At 39.6% G+C, this 17,012-nt stretch overlaps 1 protein-coding gene and 1 non-coding gene across 3 annotated transcripts in view; one reads left to right on the plus strand and one right to left on the minus strand.

Annotated features, from left to right (window-relative positions):
- The window catches only part of DMXL2 (Dmx like 2), a 199,217-nt gene that overhangs the window by 19,963 nt on the left and 162,242 nt on the right, over nt 1-17,012 (minus strand). For both annotated transcript variants that reach the window (XM_049777555.1, XM_049777558.1), the window contains exons 31-32: nt 1,156-1,241; nt 80-281 (exon numbers count right to left, since the gene is read on the minus strand). In XM_049777555.1, coding sequence (XP_049633512.1) covers nt 80-281; nt 1,156-1,241 — 288 coding nt within the window. The remainder of the gene's footprint in view (nt 1-79; nt 282-1,155; nt 1,242-17,012) is intronic.
- LOC126030811 (small nucleolar RNA SNORA22) lies at nt 8,015-8,144 on the plus strand. Its single transcript, XR_007503186.1, has one exon. It is a non-coding gene; the product is annotated as a small nucleolar RNA SNORA22 (small nucleolar RNA).

Consider the following 17,012-nt stretch of genomic DNA (forward strand, 5'->3'; position numbering starts at 1 on the left):
CTACTAAAATGCTTGTCAATTTGTTAAGAAAGCAGAAACTGAACACTCTCATCGATGAGTATGATTAGGGTATTCTTACTTGAATGGCGTGTTTTCAGGCTCAAACATTGCTTTATTTCGAAGGATAGCTGGTCCAGCTCCTACTGAAAGGTCAGTTGGGTATGTGTTGATATAGTTAGGGGGTGGGCCTTCAAATTGATCCATTTTGTCTTGCAATATCTGTTCCCAATTCTCCATGTTTTTTATCACAGCAATACCCAATGGTGATGTTACAGGCAACTCTAAAATGTGACAGAGTATGTTATTTTTTATTTTTAAAACACTAATGATTGCATATTTATGAATTCAAATATTAGAGACTAAACTTTGAAAATCAAATATAATGCTGTTTAGATTCTTAATACTTTCAGCAAAAACAATTTTCCAAAATGAGTTTAGAAAAATCTTTAACTTTTAAAAAAGGACAAAAAATAAAACAAACAAAAAACAAAAGAAAAATCTTTAACTTAAGTTTTTTTTTTTAATTTTCTAAGTAGATAAGTGATTCTTGCTAAGAACTAAACCACCATTTCTTTTTCGAATTAAGCCTAGAATATAAGACATCAAAAAAATCTCCAATACAATACTTATTTTAGTACCATATGCTTATTTTGGGGGGGGGGTCACACCTGGCAGTGCTCAGGGGTTACTCCTGGCTCTACAATCAGAAGTTGCTCCTGGCAGGCTTGGGAGACCATATGGAATGCTGGGATTCAAACCACTGTCCTTCTGCATGCAAGGCAAAACGCTCTACTTCCATGCTATTCTAGTACCATATGCCTTTTAATTTTTTTAAAATATTTTTTCACGGGGCCGGGCGGTGGCGCTGGAGGTAAGGTGCCTGCCTTGCCTGCGCTAGCCTAGGACGGACCGCGGTTCGATCCCCCGGCATCCCATATGGTCCCCCCAAGAAGCCAGGAGCAACTTCTGAGCGCATAGCCAGGAGTAACCCCTGAGCATCACAGGGTGTGGCCCAAAAACCAAAAAAAAAAAAAAAAAAAAATTTTTTTCACTCCACCCCAGTACCAAATGCTTTTTAATATGGTTTTATAAAGAGAAATTTGATGGTAAATCATTATATTTAAATAACATGAATTTTCACATTCCAAACTTTACCTGAGAATTCCAACCCAGCAATAGGAAAGAAGTTCTTGACATTGTGAAGTGCTAGCTTGATCATTGTCAGATGTAGAAGGGCCCAGCTGTTCAAGGGGAACAAAAAAATTCTCCTTAAAGGAAGCTCACTACAGGAACATAATAATGGGGGGGGGGGGGCAGAGAAAGAGCTACTTTTTTCCTAATAGATAGCTATTTGTAGTCTCTGAAAATAAAAGATATATGTAATACCTGAAAACTTCCCAATGAAAAAATATCATATGGTTTCATGTAGCCTATACTGCATCAATAAATTCCATAGTCCTGGGGCCGGAAGACAGCTCATTACAAGGAACACAGGCACTTGTATAGGAGAGACCCATTTTCCATCAGTGGTACCATCTGGGTCCCTTGGTACAGGCAAAAACAACAACAACACAGAGCTGGGAGCCCCAAACCAAAAAAATTAATTAATTTAATAATAGTTTATATTTTTAATTTTTATTGAAATCATTGTGATTTACAAAGTCCTTTACAGTTAGTTTCAGATATATGGTGAATCAGGGCCATTTCCCCACCAGTGTCGACCTCCTTCAACCAATGTTCCCAAGAATGCAACCAATCCGACTACCCTTTGCCCCCGGCCTGCCAGTATAACAGCTCATTTTAATCTTAGAGTGATATAGTTTAGGTCTCTTAATTCTATTGTTGAACTCTGGCTTAGATATTTAGTTCTGTCCTTTTTTTTCTCTACCACTTGGCCCACTTGGCCCCTGACACCTTCCTTTCTTCTTAAATTTTTTTTTTTGTTTGTTTTTTTGGGTCACACTCAGTGAAACTCAGGGGTTACTCATGGCCATGTGCTCAGAAATCGCTACTGGCTTGGGGGACCATATGGGAAGCCGGGGGAATCAAACAGCAGTCCGTCCTAGGCTAGACGCCTTACAGCTTGCATCACCACTCAACCTCTATTTTTCTTCTTAATTTTATAGAAAAATGCAGAAATATGAGGTAAAACAAAGTAATCCAAATCCCAAGGCTCTATGAAAAAGGCAAGAGCTCCTATCTAAAAGATAAAAAGAGCAAGGTGGTCGCAGGGTTTTTTTGGTTGTTATTGTTTTGGTCTTTTTGTTTGTTTGTTTTTGTTTTTAGGTCACACCAGCAGTGCTCAGGGGTTACTCCTGGCTCTGCACTCAGAAATCACTCCTGGCAGGCTCAGGGGACCATATGGGATGCCGGGATTTGAACCACCATCCTTCTGCATGCAAGGCAAATGCCTTACCTCCATGCTATCTCTCCAGCCCAATATTGTTTGTTTGTTTGTTTTGGGGGGAGGGTCACACCCAGCTGCGCTCAGGGGTTACTCCTGGCTCTATGCTCAGAAATCACTCCTGGCAGGCTCAAGGGACCATATGGGATGCCAGGTTTTGAACCACCGATGTTCTGCATGCAAGGCAAATGCCTTACCTCTATGCTATCTCTCTGGCCCCCACCAATATTGTTTATTATAATAATATCTTTATTTAAACATCGTAATTACAAACATGATTGTAGTTGGGTTTCAGTCACAAAAGGAACACTGCCTTCACAAGTGCAACATTCCCACCACCAATGCTCCCATCTCCTTCCTCCCTGCTTGATTTCTAGACAGTCATTCTACTTCTCTCACTAACATTGTCATGGTAGTTGTTAGTTATTAGATATTATTTCTCTAACTGCAATCACCCCTCTTTGAGGTGAACTTCATATCATGAGCCGGTCCTGACTCTAGTCCTCATCTCTGAGCATTGTTACAATAATGTCTTTTATTTTTCTTAAAAACCCATAGATAAGCGAGAATAGTCTTTGTGTTTCTCTCTTTCCCTCTGACTTATTTCATTCAGCATAACAGTTTCCATGTCCATCTATGTATAGAAAAATTTCATGACTTCATCTCTCCTGATGGCTACATAATGGAATCATTGTATATATGTACCACAGTTTATTTAGCCATTCATCTATTGATTGTTTCCAGAGTCTGGTTATTGTAAATAGTGCTGCAATAAATATATGTGTGAGGATTGGATTTTTTGTATTGTATTTTTGTGTTCCTCAGGTATATCCCTAGGAGTGGTATAGATGGATCGTATAGGACCTCAATTTCCAGATTTTGAAGGAATCTGCATATCGCTTTCCATAAAGGTTGGACTAGATGGCATTTTCACCAGCAATGAATAAGAGTTCCTTTCTCTCCTCATAACCACCAGCACTGCTTGTTCTCATTCTTTGTGATGTGCGCCAATCTCTAGTGTGAGATGGTACCTCATAGTTGTTTTGATTTGTATCTCCCTGATGATTAGTGATGTGGAACATTTTTTCATGTGCCTTTTGGCCATTTTTATTTCTTCTTTATCAAAGTATCTGTTCACTTCTCCCCATTTTTTGATGGGGTTACATGTTTTTTTCTTGTAAAGTTCTGTCAATGCCTTGTATATCTTGATTCAGGGGTCCTCAAACTTTTTAAACAGGGGGGCAGTTCACTGTCCCTCAGACCACTGGAGGGTCTGACTATAGTAAAAACAAAACTTATGAACGAATTCTTATGCACACTGCATGTATCTTATTTTGCAATGAAGAAACAAAACAGATACAAATACAATATGTGGCCCACAGGCCATAGTTTGAGGACCACTGTTGGATATAAGCCCCTTATCTGATGGGTATTGGGTGAATAGTTTCTCCCACTCAGTGGGTGGCTCTTGTATCCTGGGCACTATTTCCTTTAAGGTGCAGAAGCTTCTCAGCTTAATATAGTCCCATCTGTTTATCTTTGCTTCCACTTGTTTGGAAAGTGCTGTTTCCACCTTGAAGATGCCTTTAGTCTCGATGTCATGAAGTGTTTTACCTATGTGTTGTTCAATATAACTTATGGTTTCAGGTCTGATATCCAGGTCTTTAATCCATCTGGATTTGATATTTGTGCATGGAGTTAGATGGAGGTCTGAGTTCGCTTTTTTGCAAGTGGCTAACCAATCGCCTCAACACCACTTGTTGAAGAGGCTTTCCTTGCCCCAGTTTACATTTCTTTTCTTTCTTTCTTTTTTTTTTTTTTTTTTTTGGTTTTTGGGCCACACCCGGTAATGCTCAGGGGTTACTCCTAGCTATGTGCTCAGAAGTTGCTCCTAGCTTGGGGGACCATATGGGACACCGGGGGATCGAACCGTGGTCCGTCCAAGGCTAGCGCAGGCAAGGCAGGCACCTTACCTTTAGTGCCACCGCCCGGCCCCAGTTTACATTTCTTGCCCCTTTATCAAAGATTAATTGATAGCATGCCTGGGGAACATTTTCTGAATACTCAAGTCTATTCCACTGATATGAGGGTCTGTCTTTATTCCAATACCATGTTGTTTTAATGACAATACCTTTGTAATACAATTTAACGTTGGGAAAATTTATGCCTTCCATACTACTTTTCCCTAGAGTTGCTCTAGCTATTTGTGGGTGTTTATTGTTCCAAATGAATTTCAGGAGTGTTTGATCCACTTCTTTGAAGAATGTCATGGGTATCCTTAGAGGGACTACATTAAATCTATACAATGCTTTAGGGAGTATTGTCATTTTAATAATGTTAATTCTTCCAATCCATGAATAGGGTATATGTTGGGGACTGACTTGTTTGAGGCCATTTTGCTGTTCTTTCTGCCATATTCCAGCTTTTCACCTAAAAGCTATTTTGCAGTCTTGCTGTAAGTTTTTGAGCTATAGAGAAAGGAATGTGCAGCTGCAAGAGATAATTAATCTTGTAGCCCGGAGGAGAGCAACACGGCCCGGTACCATTCCCAGAAATGAGGTCTTACTCCCTCAACTACATTCCGGAGTCAACAAGGCAGTTATTATGTGTATATGTTACATTGTCTGTACAAAATTATTTCTGTAAGAACATTGCCCCCACCTTATATCTGTTAAAAAGTTTAGAAATGCAGCTAGAAGGTCACAAGATGTTTCCATGGATACTGCAAGAAGTATTGCCCACTTGCCTTATTTGGAATAATGAAGTAATTTTCATGCCAAAAGAATGATTGACATTGCCTTTTGCCTGCCCCCTTCTCCTTCACTATATAAGAAGAAGCTGTAGCCAAATAAAGTTGCCCTTGAGCAGTGAGACATTGCCTTGGGTCTTTATTATTAACCTCTCTCAGATTTTTACAGGTGTGGTTGTTCTTCTACCTAGCAAAATAGGAGTGCGGTTGTCTGAGAAGTCTTCCCAGCTAATTCCTGCTGGCCGGGCCCTCCTGGGGGGCTTCAGGACCCCGCATTTTGGCGCCCAACGCTGGGCTCGAAGACCACCGCCACACTCCGAACGACTACGGGTCGGCGAGTCCGGAGCTGTTTCGTAAATCGCAGGATATACCCCATCCGGGTAGGCGTTGAAACGAGTTAGCCTTAATCAAATATTTAAACTGCAGTTTTTTCAGTCGTTCTGATCACCGCCCCTGATTGGCTCTTGGGGCTTCGCCCGTTGGCTTCACTTCCATGGGTGTTTCGTTGAGTACTGAACTTAAATTCATTAAATATATACAGTCTGAGTTGAAAGCCAGACATATAGAGGTTACCAAAAAAGAATATTTGTAATTTTCTTATGTTTATTCATAATGTATGTCATTGGTTTATTATTACCTGTCCAGAAATTGTTGCGTCCACTTGGGACAAAGTAGGACATGAAATGAGTGATTATTTTGTAAATAATGATGATTCACAGAAGGAAAAAATTATGTTCCAATATTGGAGCCTGTTAAGAGATATCATTGTAACTAAAAATGCCGGAACCGCCAAAGACATCATCCATGCCGTTGAATCTCATGTACAACAAGTCTCCCGTGAGTGTTCCAGGACTCCCTCTCGTTCTAATTCTGTCTCTCATCTCCCTTCTCCCTCTGAGAATACTTCCCCTTGTCCTCCCTCCACCACTGATTCTTCTACCTTTGTCTCCAAAGTAACTAATGCTCTTAAAGATCTCTCTAATGCTTCTCATTTATATCCCTCCCTTACTTCTGTCCATGCTTCTGCTCTATGCACCCAGACCCCTACAGAAGAGGCCGCTGCACCCTCTGTGCAAAATCCTAAACAGCCCTTCACTTCCCTAGCTTCAGCTCCGTCCCTGTTTCACCACCCTCCCCTCCTTAGCCAGCAATTGCAACAATACAAAGCCTTTAATTGGAAAAGCCTCAAAGAGCCATTTCAAGCCGTAACCTCCTATGGCCCCCAAGCCCCTTACACGCTCTCCTGCTTAGAATCTAAAAGCTGAACTCTTTGTCTCTTGGGAAGTTAACTTTTTTTTCCGCTGCAAAGCCCTTGCAAATAGGCAGGAATCCTAATCTCTAAGCTCTTATAGCTGGCCTCGCCTCTTTTCATACCTTAAAGGTACAGCACACACTTTCCAGGTCCCAGCTTGCCAACATGGCTCTTGCTGCCCTCCGTGCCTGGAAGTCGCTCCCCAAAGCCAGCATTCCAGCAGCTCCCCCACACCGGCAACAAACTGTTGCTGCTTTCTCCCTCCCCCCCCCCTTTTTCTGACTTGAGTTCCCAACTCACCACAATTACATCCATGGTCTCTCACCTCTCTAACAAACTTGATAATGCTCTTGGCTCAAAAACCAGCGCTACCTTTCCTGTCTTTCTCCCTAATGGAGAAAGTCTTCCCCCGCCTGCTCAGCAGCCTCCACCGCGGAGAACGCTCAGTCCCTAACCATGGCAGATTCCCTCCTCTCACCGCTCCCCCTCTTAAAGCTATAGATATGAAACTACTTAGCCAAATTAAAAATCTTAAACAAATCTTAAGCCTTCAAAAACAGGCTGCTTCTCTTGATTCACAGGTTTCTGCCCTTCAGGCGTTTCCCCCCCCCCTCCTAAATCTATAGTTGTCTGTCCTCTGCCCACTAAATTCCACGGCCAAGCCCCCCCCTCTTGAGAATTCAAAGGAACAAACTAATAAAAGTCAGGCTGAGTGCCATAAAACAGAAACTGCTGCAGTGCCTACAAAAAATTCTAAGGGCACAGTGAGCAGGATAATTACAAAGTATCATCTGCTAAGCCATAAAACCTTGCAATATCTACACTTTGCTGTTAAAACTTCTGAGCCTAATGTACCCTTTACTAAGTACATTTTGTTCAAACCAGCCCTCAGCCTCCTTCAGCCTCTTTCCTGCCAGCCTTGGGAAACAGCCAGCTCAAGCCCTGCCACTCCCACCTTAAGCCTTCCAATTCACCTTGAAATACCCAATCTTTGTTATTCAAAAGAAATCTGAAAAGTAGCATCTCTTGCATATTCTCAAATCAATTAATAAAACCATGATCCCCATGGTGCTTTTGCAACCCAGACTCCCCTCTTCGGTTGCCATTCCCTCTAATTCCAATAAATTAGTAATTAATCTTAAAAGATTGCTTTTTTTTCCTATATATCATTACACCCTGCTAACTGTAAATAATTTGCCTCTAACCTTCCTGCTGTTAACTGTGCTAGCCCCTCCCCAAGTTATCAGTGAAAAACTCTGCTTCACCTTGTCAGCCCTACACTTCGTCAAATATGTGTTATTAGGTTTAGTGCATTAAGTAGTGTAAAGTAATTATTAAAACATTAAAAAGCAACAGAAAGATAAAGGCAATAAATTTTTTTTCATGCCTCTCAGAAAATTTTAAAGCAAGGTCATAATTCTGTCACTTTACAGATAACAAAATATTGGTAAAAGAAAAACTTCTTTGTGTTTTAAAATCCAAACGAACACAAAAGTGTTAAATTTAAATCTTATATTTCTATTAAAAGTTTTATTTTAATTTTTAAAGTATTTACAAAATTATGTGAAAAATAATGTGGTTAGCCTTTTTAAACAATATAGTTAATTTAATGCACAGTGAACACCTAGGTGTGCTTTATAGTACCCTTAGTTTTAACTTTGTGCTACAGCAATGGTTGTTCTTTATTTCTGCATTGAAAGAACTATTATTTTAAGTGCATTCAAAATATCAGCACATTATACAAATCTGTATATTTGTGTCGCAGTAAAAAAATAATATAAATGAAAAAATATATTATATATAATTTTATAAGAATATATAAAAGTAACTAAACTTTATAAGCAAATTAACTAGTATTAAATACAATTTAGGTCTTAAGTTCTAGGTGTGTAAATGTATCAGATGTCTTTAACTATATTTTATAATACTCTAAGCATTTAGTTAATTTAGTATGTAATATTTTTTACAAATTATTCACATAAAGTCTTCATAGTAAAAACAGTTGTTTGTTTTTTAAAATCAGTTTTTATACCTTTAATAATCATAGTTCATGCTATTGTGTTTAATCATAAAAATTTTAACACTTTATTGCAGCTGTCTTACTGTTCTACTGCAAAACCAATTTAAAGAAAACCTATTCATTTACAGCAAATGATTTCATACTTCAGAGTAAAGACTCCTTCTACAGTGCTCATTAACCATTTTACTTAATGTTTTAAACTTCAAATTAAAATTGTTTTAAAAATGTTTTGTGTTAAATCTAAACCTTAAAATTTATTTTCAGCAAAGTTCCACTCCATCTACATTAAGTACTTCTCAAAACTAAAAAAAATTTTTCTACAAAAATTTTTTTTTCTTCTCACAAACATGCTAGCTAAATATTTAAAAGCGCTTGTCAATTTTTTATAAATCAGTCTTAAATCAATCCTTTTGTCTGTTTATGTGTCTGTTGTGATGAATAAAAGTGGCCACAAGTGTAAAATGTTGTGTTTAGTGTTGTTTTGTTTTGTCTGTTTATTTGTTATCTCTACATTTTATAATAATACAATTTTTAAAGCCTTATCCATTTTTCAAATTTCAATTAATTTTTTCAACCTGGTTCAGTCTGGTCAGTTCACACACTGGCATCTTGCAACTAAAAATCATGTGTTAAAAATTATGTATTAAGCTAGCTTTGTCCTTCTAAGAACATGGCGGAAGGTGTGGGAGATGGCAAACCCCAGATTTCTCAATGGCCATCGGGGATAACTTTTCCCTGGAGAATTTCTGAACTTTGCAGTCACCCGGCTTTCCTGTTATGTGTAAGTTCAGGCCTATAGAATATGTATTTATGGCTAAAAAATAGCATCCAGCTTTAACATAATAACTAAAAGTTTAAGAAAAATCCTTTATATTCAGTTAAAAAAAATTTTTTTTAATTAGCAATTGTTAATTATAAATTTTCTTTTATGCCAAAGTCTAACAGAGGTCAAATAACATTCCCGTGGTATTCAAAAATAACTAGTGTAATGTAAATTGCTAATGTTTTCTGCAAATTCTTAATTTTTATATGAAGTAACCATTTTGCCTTCTGCCAAGCTGTTTTCTTATAAACCTCCTGCTAGCCGCCATTCCTGCAAACCTGTTTCTAACTGACTCCACCTTTGACAATGCTGAATTAGACACTCTGCCTAGCTGCCTTGGTTGCCCACCATTGCCACCAACAACCTCCATTGTAAACAAGTCACGGTCGTGGAACTTTGCTTGCTCGAACCATATATGTGCCCGCCTGTTCAACAATCACACATTTGCAATCAAACCATTATTGTTAACAACTCTTCCATCTTCATTGAAGCCCCCAACTCCACTTATTTTGTTTACTCCACTGCATTTTCTCCCCATATTGTTACTGAAATGTTTCTTGCTTATCATAATTATTATGTTTTAGCTTTGTTAAAGCCTACATTAACCATCAAACCTGTTGGTCCGGTTTCCACCTTGAACCTCATCCTGCAAATGGTCAATGCCTCTGCCCAAGCGCTCTCCAACACCAGCTATGAACACTGTTAAATCTGCAATTCACCGGTTTCGCCGTTTTATAAAAGCATCACAACGTTTAAATCTCCTATCTACACCAATAACTCTAAACTTCTTCTCTGGAAAGTTCAGCCTCAGCGTCATCAACTCACTATTAAGCAAGTTGTAAGCTACGAACTCTGCCTTCTAGCCCATCCTTCTCCTCTCAAGTTATTTTAAATATTATAAATGCCTCTGCTCTAGCCCTCACAAAACCATATTATAAACGCTGTTAGCTTAGCTTCTCTCCTCAACCCCTACGATACTGTTAGTTCCCTTGCTGATGTAGTTCTTCAAAATCGTCGTACTTTATATTTTGCCCTTATATAGGAAGGGGGAGTCTGTGTGGCCCTTAAAGAACTATGCTGTGTATTTAAAGACAAATCTGGATTAGTTAGGGATAGTGTTCTACGTATTGGTAACGGTATGAAGGAGTTCCAGAAACGTTTTGACCAAAAACAAAGTTGGTAACAGGGTTGGTTTTTCTCTTCTCCTTGGATACATACATTACTGTCCACTATTTTGGGCCCTCTTATTAGCCTCATGCTGCTCTTTTCTCTTGGCCCATGGATTTTCCGCAAAATTACTGCCTTTATTAAAAACCAGGTAGATGAAAAGGCAAAAACCTCTATTCAGGTTAACTACCAGCGTCTAACCCCGCGTGACTCCTGTGAAAACTTGGCTTTAGTCACCAAGCCGCCTTTCCAGCCACTAAGTTTCCAGGAGATAGAGCGCATAGCTAACAAACGGAGCTCGCTCCGGTACTTGTGCTCTCGGCTGTGGAGATACCTACGACGGGATTAGCAAGGTCCCAGTTGGACACGGCCCTAAAAGGCTACAAAACATAATTCAAATCTCTGTGCACACCCACGGCGCTTGTAGCCACCTTTTAAATGCGGCTTTGGCCGTGTCCAACCTGGTCAAACCTTGTAGCCTAAGACACGGTTCTTCCACCCGCTCACGACTTTCCTTCTTTTATTAGAAGAGAAAGGGGGAGATGTTGGGGACTGACTTGTTTGAGGCCATTTTGCTGTTCTTTCTGCCATATTCCAGCTTTTCACCTAAAAGCTATTTTGCAGTCTTGCTGTAAGTTTTTGAGCTATAGAGAAAGGAATGTGCAGCTGCAAGAGATAATTAATCTTGTAGCCCGGAGGAGAGCAACACGGCCCGGTACCATTCCCAGAAATGAGGTCTTACTCCCTCAACTACATTCCGGAGTCAACAAGGCAGTTATTATGTGTATATGTTACATTGTCTGTACAAAATTATTTCTGTAAGAACATTGCCCCCACCTTATATCTGTTAAAAAGTTTAGAAATGCAGCTAGAAGGTCACAAGATGTTTCCATGGATACTGCAAGAAGTATTGCCCACTTGCCTTATTTGGAATAATGAAGTAATTTTCATGCCAAAAGAATGATTGACATTGCCTTTTGCCTGCCCCCTTCTCCTTCACTATATAAGAAGAAGCTGTAGCCAAATAAAGTTGCCCTTGAGCAGTGAGACATTGCCTTGGGTCTTTATTATTAACCTCTCTCAGATTTTTACAGGTGTGGTTGTTCTTCTACCTAGCAAAATAGGAGTGCGGTTGTCTGAGAAGTCTTCCCAGCTAATTCCTGCTGGCCGGGCCCCCCTGGGGGGCTTCAGGACCCCGCAGGTGTATGCCTACATTTCCATGTTTCCTCTTTTATTCCCTGAAGCAGGGTTTTGTAAGTTTTCTACAAAGCTTTTACATAACCCTGAACTCAGGCCTCAGAAGAACGGGCATTGTCCATTCACCCCTGAACCAGGAATAACATCTACGAAACAACCACGCTGTCCTCTACCAGGGAAGACCCTACTGCTCTCCTGGCATAAACTTACTCCAAAGAGGGTTCCCTAAACACCCAGAAGACTTAACAGCAACAACCTGCTTTCAGGATAGGGCTCTCCGCATTGCCCTCTAACTGTGAGGTGAAATTAGGACACTCCATATCATATTGACTTCAATTTAAGATATGCACAAAAATTCAGGATCTTTAACCGCAGAAACAATAACAGGGGTTGTGCGAAATTTTTTTTTACTGGGACTACAGAGAATGACTCAGGGGTTGGACAACCTAGTATGTTGTCTGAGTTCGCTCAGACAGACCAGCTCAGAGCTGGTCTTATGCCAGAAAACTTCAGGGGTAAGGTCTCCTTGTATTTACGCCAAGGATTTTCCTTTCCATTCCCCCATTTTGCTGGGCCTATGCAAACAACAATTGCCACTGTAACACCCTTAAAAAAAAAAATAAAAAGAAGAGCTTACTAAACCTTCAGCTAAGGCTTTAATGAGTTCATCGGTGATTCAATAGTTCTCAAAAATATACTTGCTACTGAATTTTTCTTATTTCCTTTCTCTTCATCTCTTTAGTTTTTCTTTCTATTTTTTTTTAAATATCTTTGCCTTTGTTCTTCCTGAAACAAATGTATTAAGATCAATTGTGTCAACACGTGGCAGCATTTAGGGGTTACTCCTGGCTCTATACTCAGAAATCACTGCTGGCAGGTTTGGGGGACCATATGGGATGCCGAACTTTGAATCAACCGTCCTTCTGCATGCAAAGCAAACACCTTACCTCCATGCTATCTCTCTAGCCCGTGATGTATTTTCTTTAAGTAAAAAAAAAAACAAAAACAAAAAACTTTTGTATAGGTCTTTTGCGTCTTTAGTTAAGTTGACTCCAAGATATTTTAGTTTGTGTGATACTGATGTGAATGGGGTTGTTTTTGTAATGTCCATTTCTTCTAAATCATTATTGCCGTGTAAGAAGACCATTGATTTTTGCATGTTAATTTTGTAGCCTGCCACTTTTCTATATGAATCTATTGTTTCTGCAAGATTTTTGGCAGAGTCTTTAGCATTTTCTAGATATATTATCATGTCATTTGCAAACAGTGAGAGCTTGAGTTCCTTTCCTATACTATCTGGATGCCCTTGATATCTTTTTTGTGCCTACTCACTATGTCAAGAACTTCCAGCACTATATTGAATAGGAAAGGTGAGAGAGGGCATCCTCATATTGTACCAGATTTTAGAGGAAGGCTTTTAGTTTATCACTATTAAGAATATATTTGGGGGCCCGGAGAGATAGCACAGTGGTGTTTGCCTTGCAAGCAGCCGATCCAGGACCCAAGGTGGTTGGTTCAAATCCCGGTGTCCCATATGGTCCCCCATGCCTGCCAGAAGCTATTTCTGAGCAGACAGCCAGGAGTAACCCCTGAGCACCGCCGGGTGTGGCCCAAAAACCAAAAAAAAAAAAAAAAAAGAATATATTTGGGTCCGGAGAGATAGCACAGTGGCGTTTGCCTTGCAAGCAGCCGATCCAGGACCAAAGGTGGTTGGTTCGAATCCCGGTTCCCATATGATCCCCCGTGCCTGCCAGGAGCTATTTCTGAGCAGACAGCCAGGAGTAACCCCTGAGCACCACCGGATGTGACCCAAAAACCATAAAAAAAAAAAAAGAAAAGAAGAATATATTTGCCATTGGCTTGTAGTAGATGGCCTTGACTATATTGAGAAAATTTCTTTCCATGCCCATCTTGATGAGTTTTTTTTTTTTTTATCAAGAATGGGTATTGGACCTTATCGAATGCTTTCTCTGCATCTATTGATAAGATCATATGGTTTTTATTTTTCTTTTTGTTGATATGGTGTAGTATGTTGATTGATTTATGTATGTTAAACCATCCTAGCATTCCTGGGATGAAACCTACTTGGTCATGGTGTATGACCTTCTTGCTGAGGCATTGGATCCTATCTGCCAGAATTTTGTTGAGGATCTTTTCATCTGTGTTCATCAGGAATATTAGTCTGTAGTTTTCTTTTTTTTTTTTAAACATTTCTGTCTGGTTTTGGTATCAGGTGGATGTTAGCTTCATAAAAACTATTTGGGAGTGTTCCTGATTTTTCAATCACATGAAAGAGCCTGAAAAGGGTTGGAAGTAGTTCCTCTAGAAAGGTTTGAAAAAATTCATTAGTGAATCCATCTGGGCCTGGGCTTTTATTTTTGGGAAGGCTTTTGATTACTCTTTTAATTTTCTCATTAGTGATGGGTCTATTTATATATGCTAGAATATCCTCGTTTAACCATGGAAGGTTGTAGGAGTCCAAGAAATTATCTATTTCTACCAGGTTCTCGTGTTTCGTGGCATAGAATTTCTCAAAAATGTCTCTGATTAGTTTTTGAGTCTATGCAATATCTGTAATGATCTCACCCTTTTCATTTCTAATTCGATTTATTAAGTTTCTCTCTGCTTTGTGAGTTTTGTTAGTGGTTTATCAATCTTGTTTCTTTTTCAAAGAATTAACTTTAGCTTTCATTGATCTTTCAAAAAATTTTTTTATTTCCATTTCATTGATTTCTGCTCTAAGCTTTATTATTTCCTTCTGCTTACCTACTTTTTGGCTCCTTTTGATGATCATTTTCTATTTTTAAAGACTGTGTCATTAAGCTATTTATGTATGCCCCTTCTTCCTTTCTGATGTGTGCTTGTAAAGCTATGAGTTTCCTCTTAGTATTGTTTTTGCTGTGTCCATAAATTCTGGTAGTTTGACCCACTGGTGGTTCACCAATGTGCTGTTTAATTTCCAGGTGTTAAGGTTTTACTTCTGTGATCCTTTATAGCTCTTTTTTTTTTTTTTTTTAGTTTTTTTTTTTAGTTTTTTGGTTTTTGGATCACACCCAACAGTGCTCAAGAGCTACTCCTGGCTCTATGCTCAGAAATCGCTCCTGGCAGGGCTGGAGAGAGAGCGTGGAAGTAAGGCCTTTTGCCTTGCATGCAGAAGGATGATGGTTCAAATCCCGGCATCCCATATGGTCCCCAGAGCCTCCGAGAGCCACGAGTAACCCCTGAGTGCTGCTGGGTGTGACCCAAAAACAAACAAAAAACAGAAATCACTCCTAGCAGGCTCGGGGGAACATATGGGATGCCGGGATTCAAACCACTGACCTTCTGCAAGGCAAATGTCTTACCTCCTTGCTATCTCTCCGGCCCCATAGCTCACTTTTAATTTTAGTGCCTTGTGATCTGAGAAGGTGGTCTGTACTATTTCTATTCTCTTGACTTTATGGAGATAAGTTTTATAAGCCAGCATGTGGTCAATTCTAAAGAATGACCCATGTGCATTGGAAAATAATGTGTATCCAGTTTTCTGAGGATGGAGTGCCCTTTTTATATCTACTAGTCCAATTTCTTTCATGTCTCTTTTCAGAGCTAGTATATTCTTATTGGGTTTCACATGACTGACCTATCAAGGAGTGAGAGGGCAGTATTGAGGTCTCCTACTATTATTGTATTGCTATTGATATCTACTTTCATATTTGTCAACAACTGTATTAAGTATTTTTCTGGTCCCTCATTGGGTGCATATGTTTAGGAGAGTGATTTCTTCCTGCTGTACATATCCTTTGATTAGTACAAAATGATCATGTTTGTCCCTTATAACTTTTGAATCTAAAGTTTCTGTTATCTGATATTAACATGCCACTCCAGCTTTTTTAAGGGAGTTGTTTGCTTAGGTAATTTTCCTCCAGCCTTTGATTTTTGAGTCTATGTTTGTTCTGACTATTTAGATGTGTTTTCTTGTACGCAGAAGAATGTTGGCTTCAGCTTTTTTGTTTTGTTTTGGGTCACACCCAGCAGCACCAGGGGTTACTCGTGGCCCTATGCTCAGAAATCGCTCCTGGCAGGCTCGGGGGAACAAATGAGATTCTAGGATTCGAACCACCCTCCTTCTTCATGCAAGGCAAATGCTCTACCTCCACTCTATCTCTCTGGCCCTGGCTTCAGCTGTTTGATCCATTTTGCCACTCTGTGGTGCATTTAGTCCACTGATGTTGAGAGATTATTGTCATGGGATTTGATGTCATCTTTGAGTAGAATTTTGTTGTGTCTGTTGGTCTGTCTTAAAGAAGACCTTTCAGTTTTTCTCTTAAGGCTGGTTTTGAGTAAGCCAAGTTTGAGCTGCTGTTTATACGTGAAGCTATGTATACTTCCTTCAAACCTGAAAGTGAGTCTGGCTGAGTGCAGTAACCTAGGTGAAGCATTAATTTCATTGCTTTCTGACCTTGAGGATTTCTTGTGACAGGTCTGCTCTAAATCTTAAGGACGCTCCTTTTAATGTAATTTCCCTTTTTGATCTTTCTGCTTTCAGTATTCTATCCTTATCTGTGGGATTTGTTTTTGTGACTAGGATGCTTTACTTCGGGTCTCTTTTAGCTGGTACTCTTGGGGCATGCATGATTTGATTGCATACCGTCTTTAGCTCTGGGAGTTTCTTGACTATTGATTCTCCCTGGAGATTTTCTTCCTGGGTCTCTGGGAATTCAATGATTCTTAGGTTGATTCTGATGAACTTGTCAAGGATTTCTATTTTCATCTGTTCACATTCTTTGAGTATATTTTCCATTGTTTGATCGTTTGCTTTAGGTTTCTTTTCCAGTCTCTTCTGCAACATGGAGTTGCTCTGCATCTCGTCTTCCAGCTTGCTGATTCTGTCCTCAGCTGATGTTACTCTGTTGGAGTGGCTTTCCATTGAGTTTTAATTTCGTATGAGTTTTTCAGTCCTATTATTTCACTTTGGAGTTTTTCGATTTCTATCTTTGTGTTCTGTTCAGCTTGATCTATGCCTTCTTTGAGTTCTATGAGCATCTATATTACATGTGGTTGGTACTTTTTTGAGTCATCAGAGCTGCCATCTTTATTCTCTATGCATGCTGTTGTCTTGCTTTGTTTCCCTATTGACACGCTTGTAGTGTGGCTTTTACTACGTGCTGTGGTGGGTTCATGGGCTAAGAGACGCATGCGGCTGCGAAGTGAAGCAGAGCAGCTGCGCTCCTCCCTGCTTCACTGTTTCCTGCCAGATGAACCTTGCTGGGATTAAGTTCACTGGGGTCTTCCTTAGCAGCCTCACAAAAGGAATCAGGAAGCCAAGAATGGAGGAATGCAGAGGCTTTTTAAAAGCACCCTGCAGGAGTCTGGTACCACCCTGTGGGCGGGGACAGAGTACCTCGCTGGGATTAAGTTCAT

This window comes from Suncus etruscus, chromosome 1 (genome assembly GCF_024139225.1).
Source record: "Suncus etruscus isolate mSunEtr1 chromosome 1, mSunEtr1.pri.cur, whole genome shotgun sequence".
Classification (NCBI taxonomy): Eukaryota; Metazoa; Chordata; class Mammalia; order Eulipotyphla; family Soricidae; genus Suncus; species Suncus etruscus.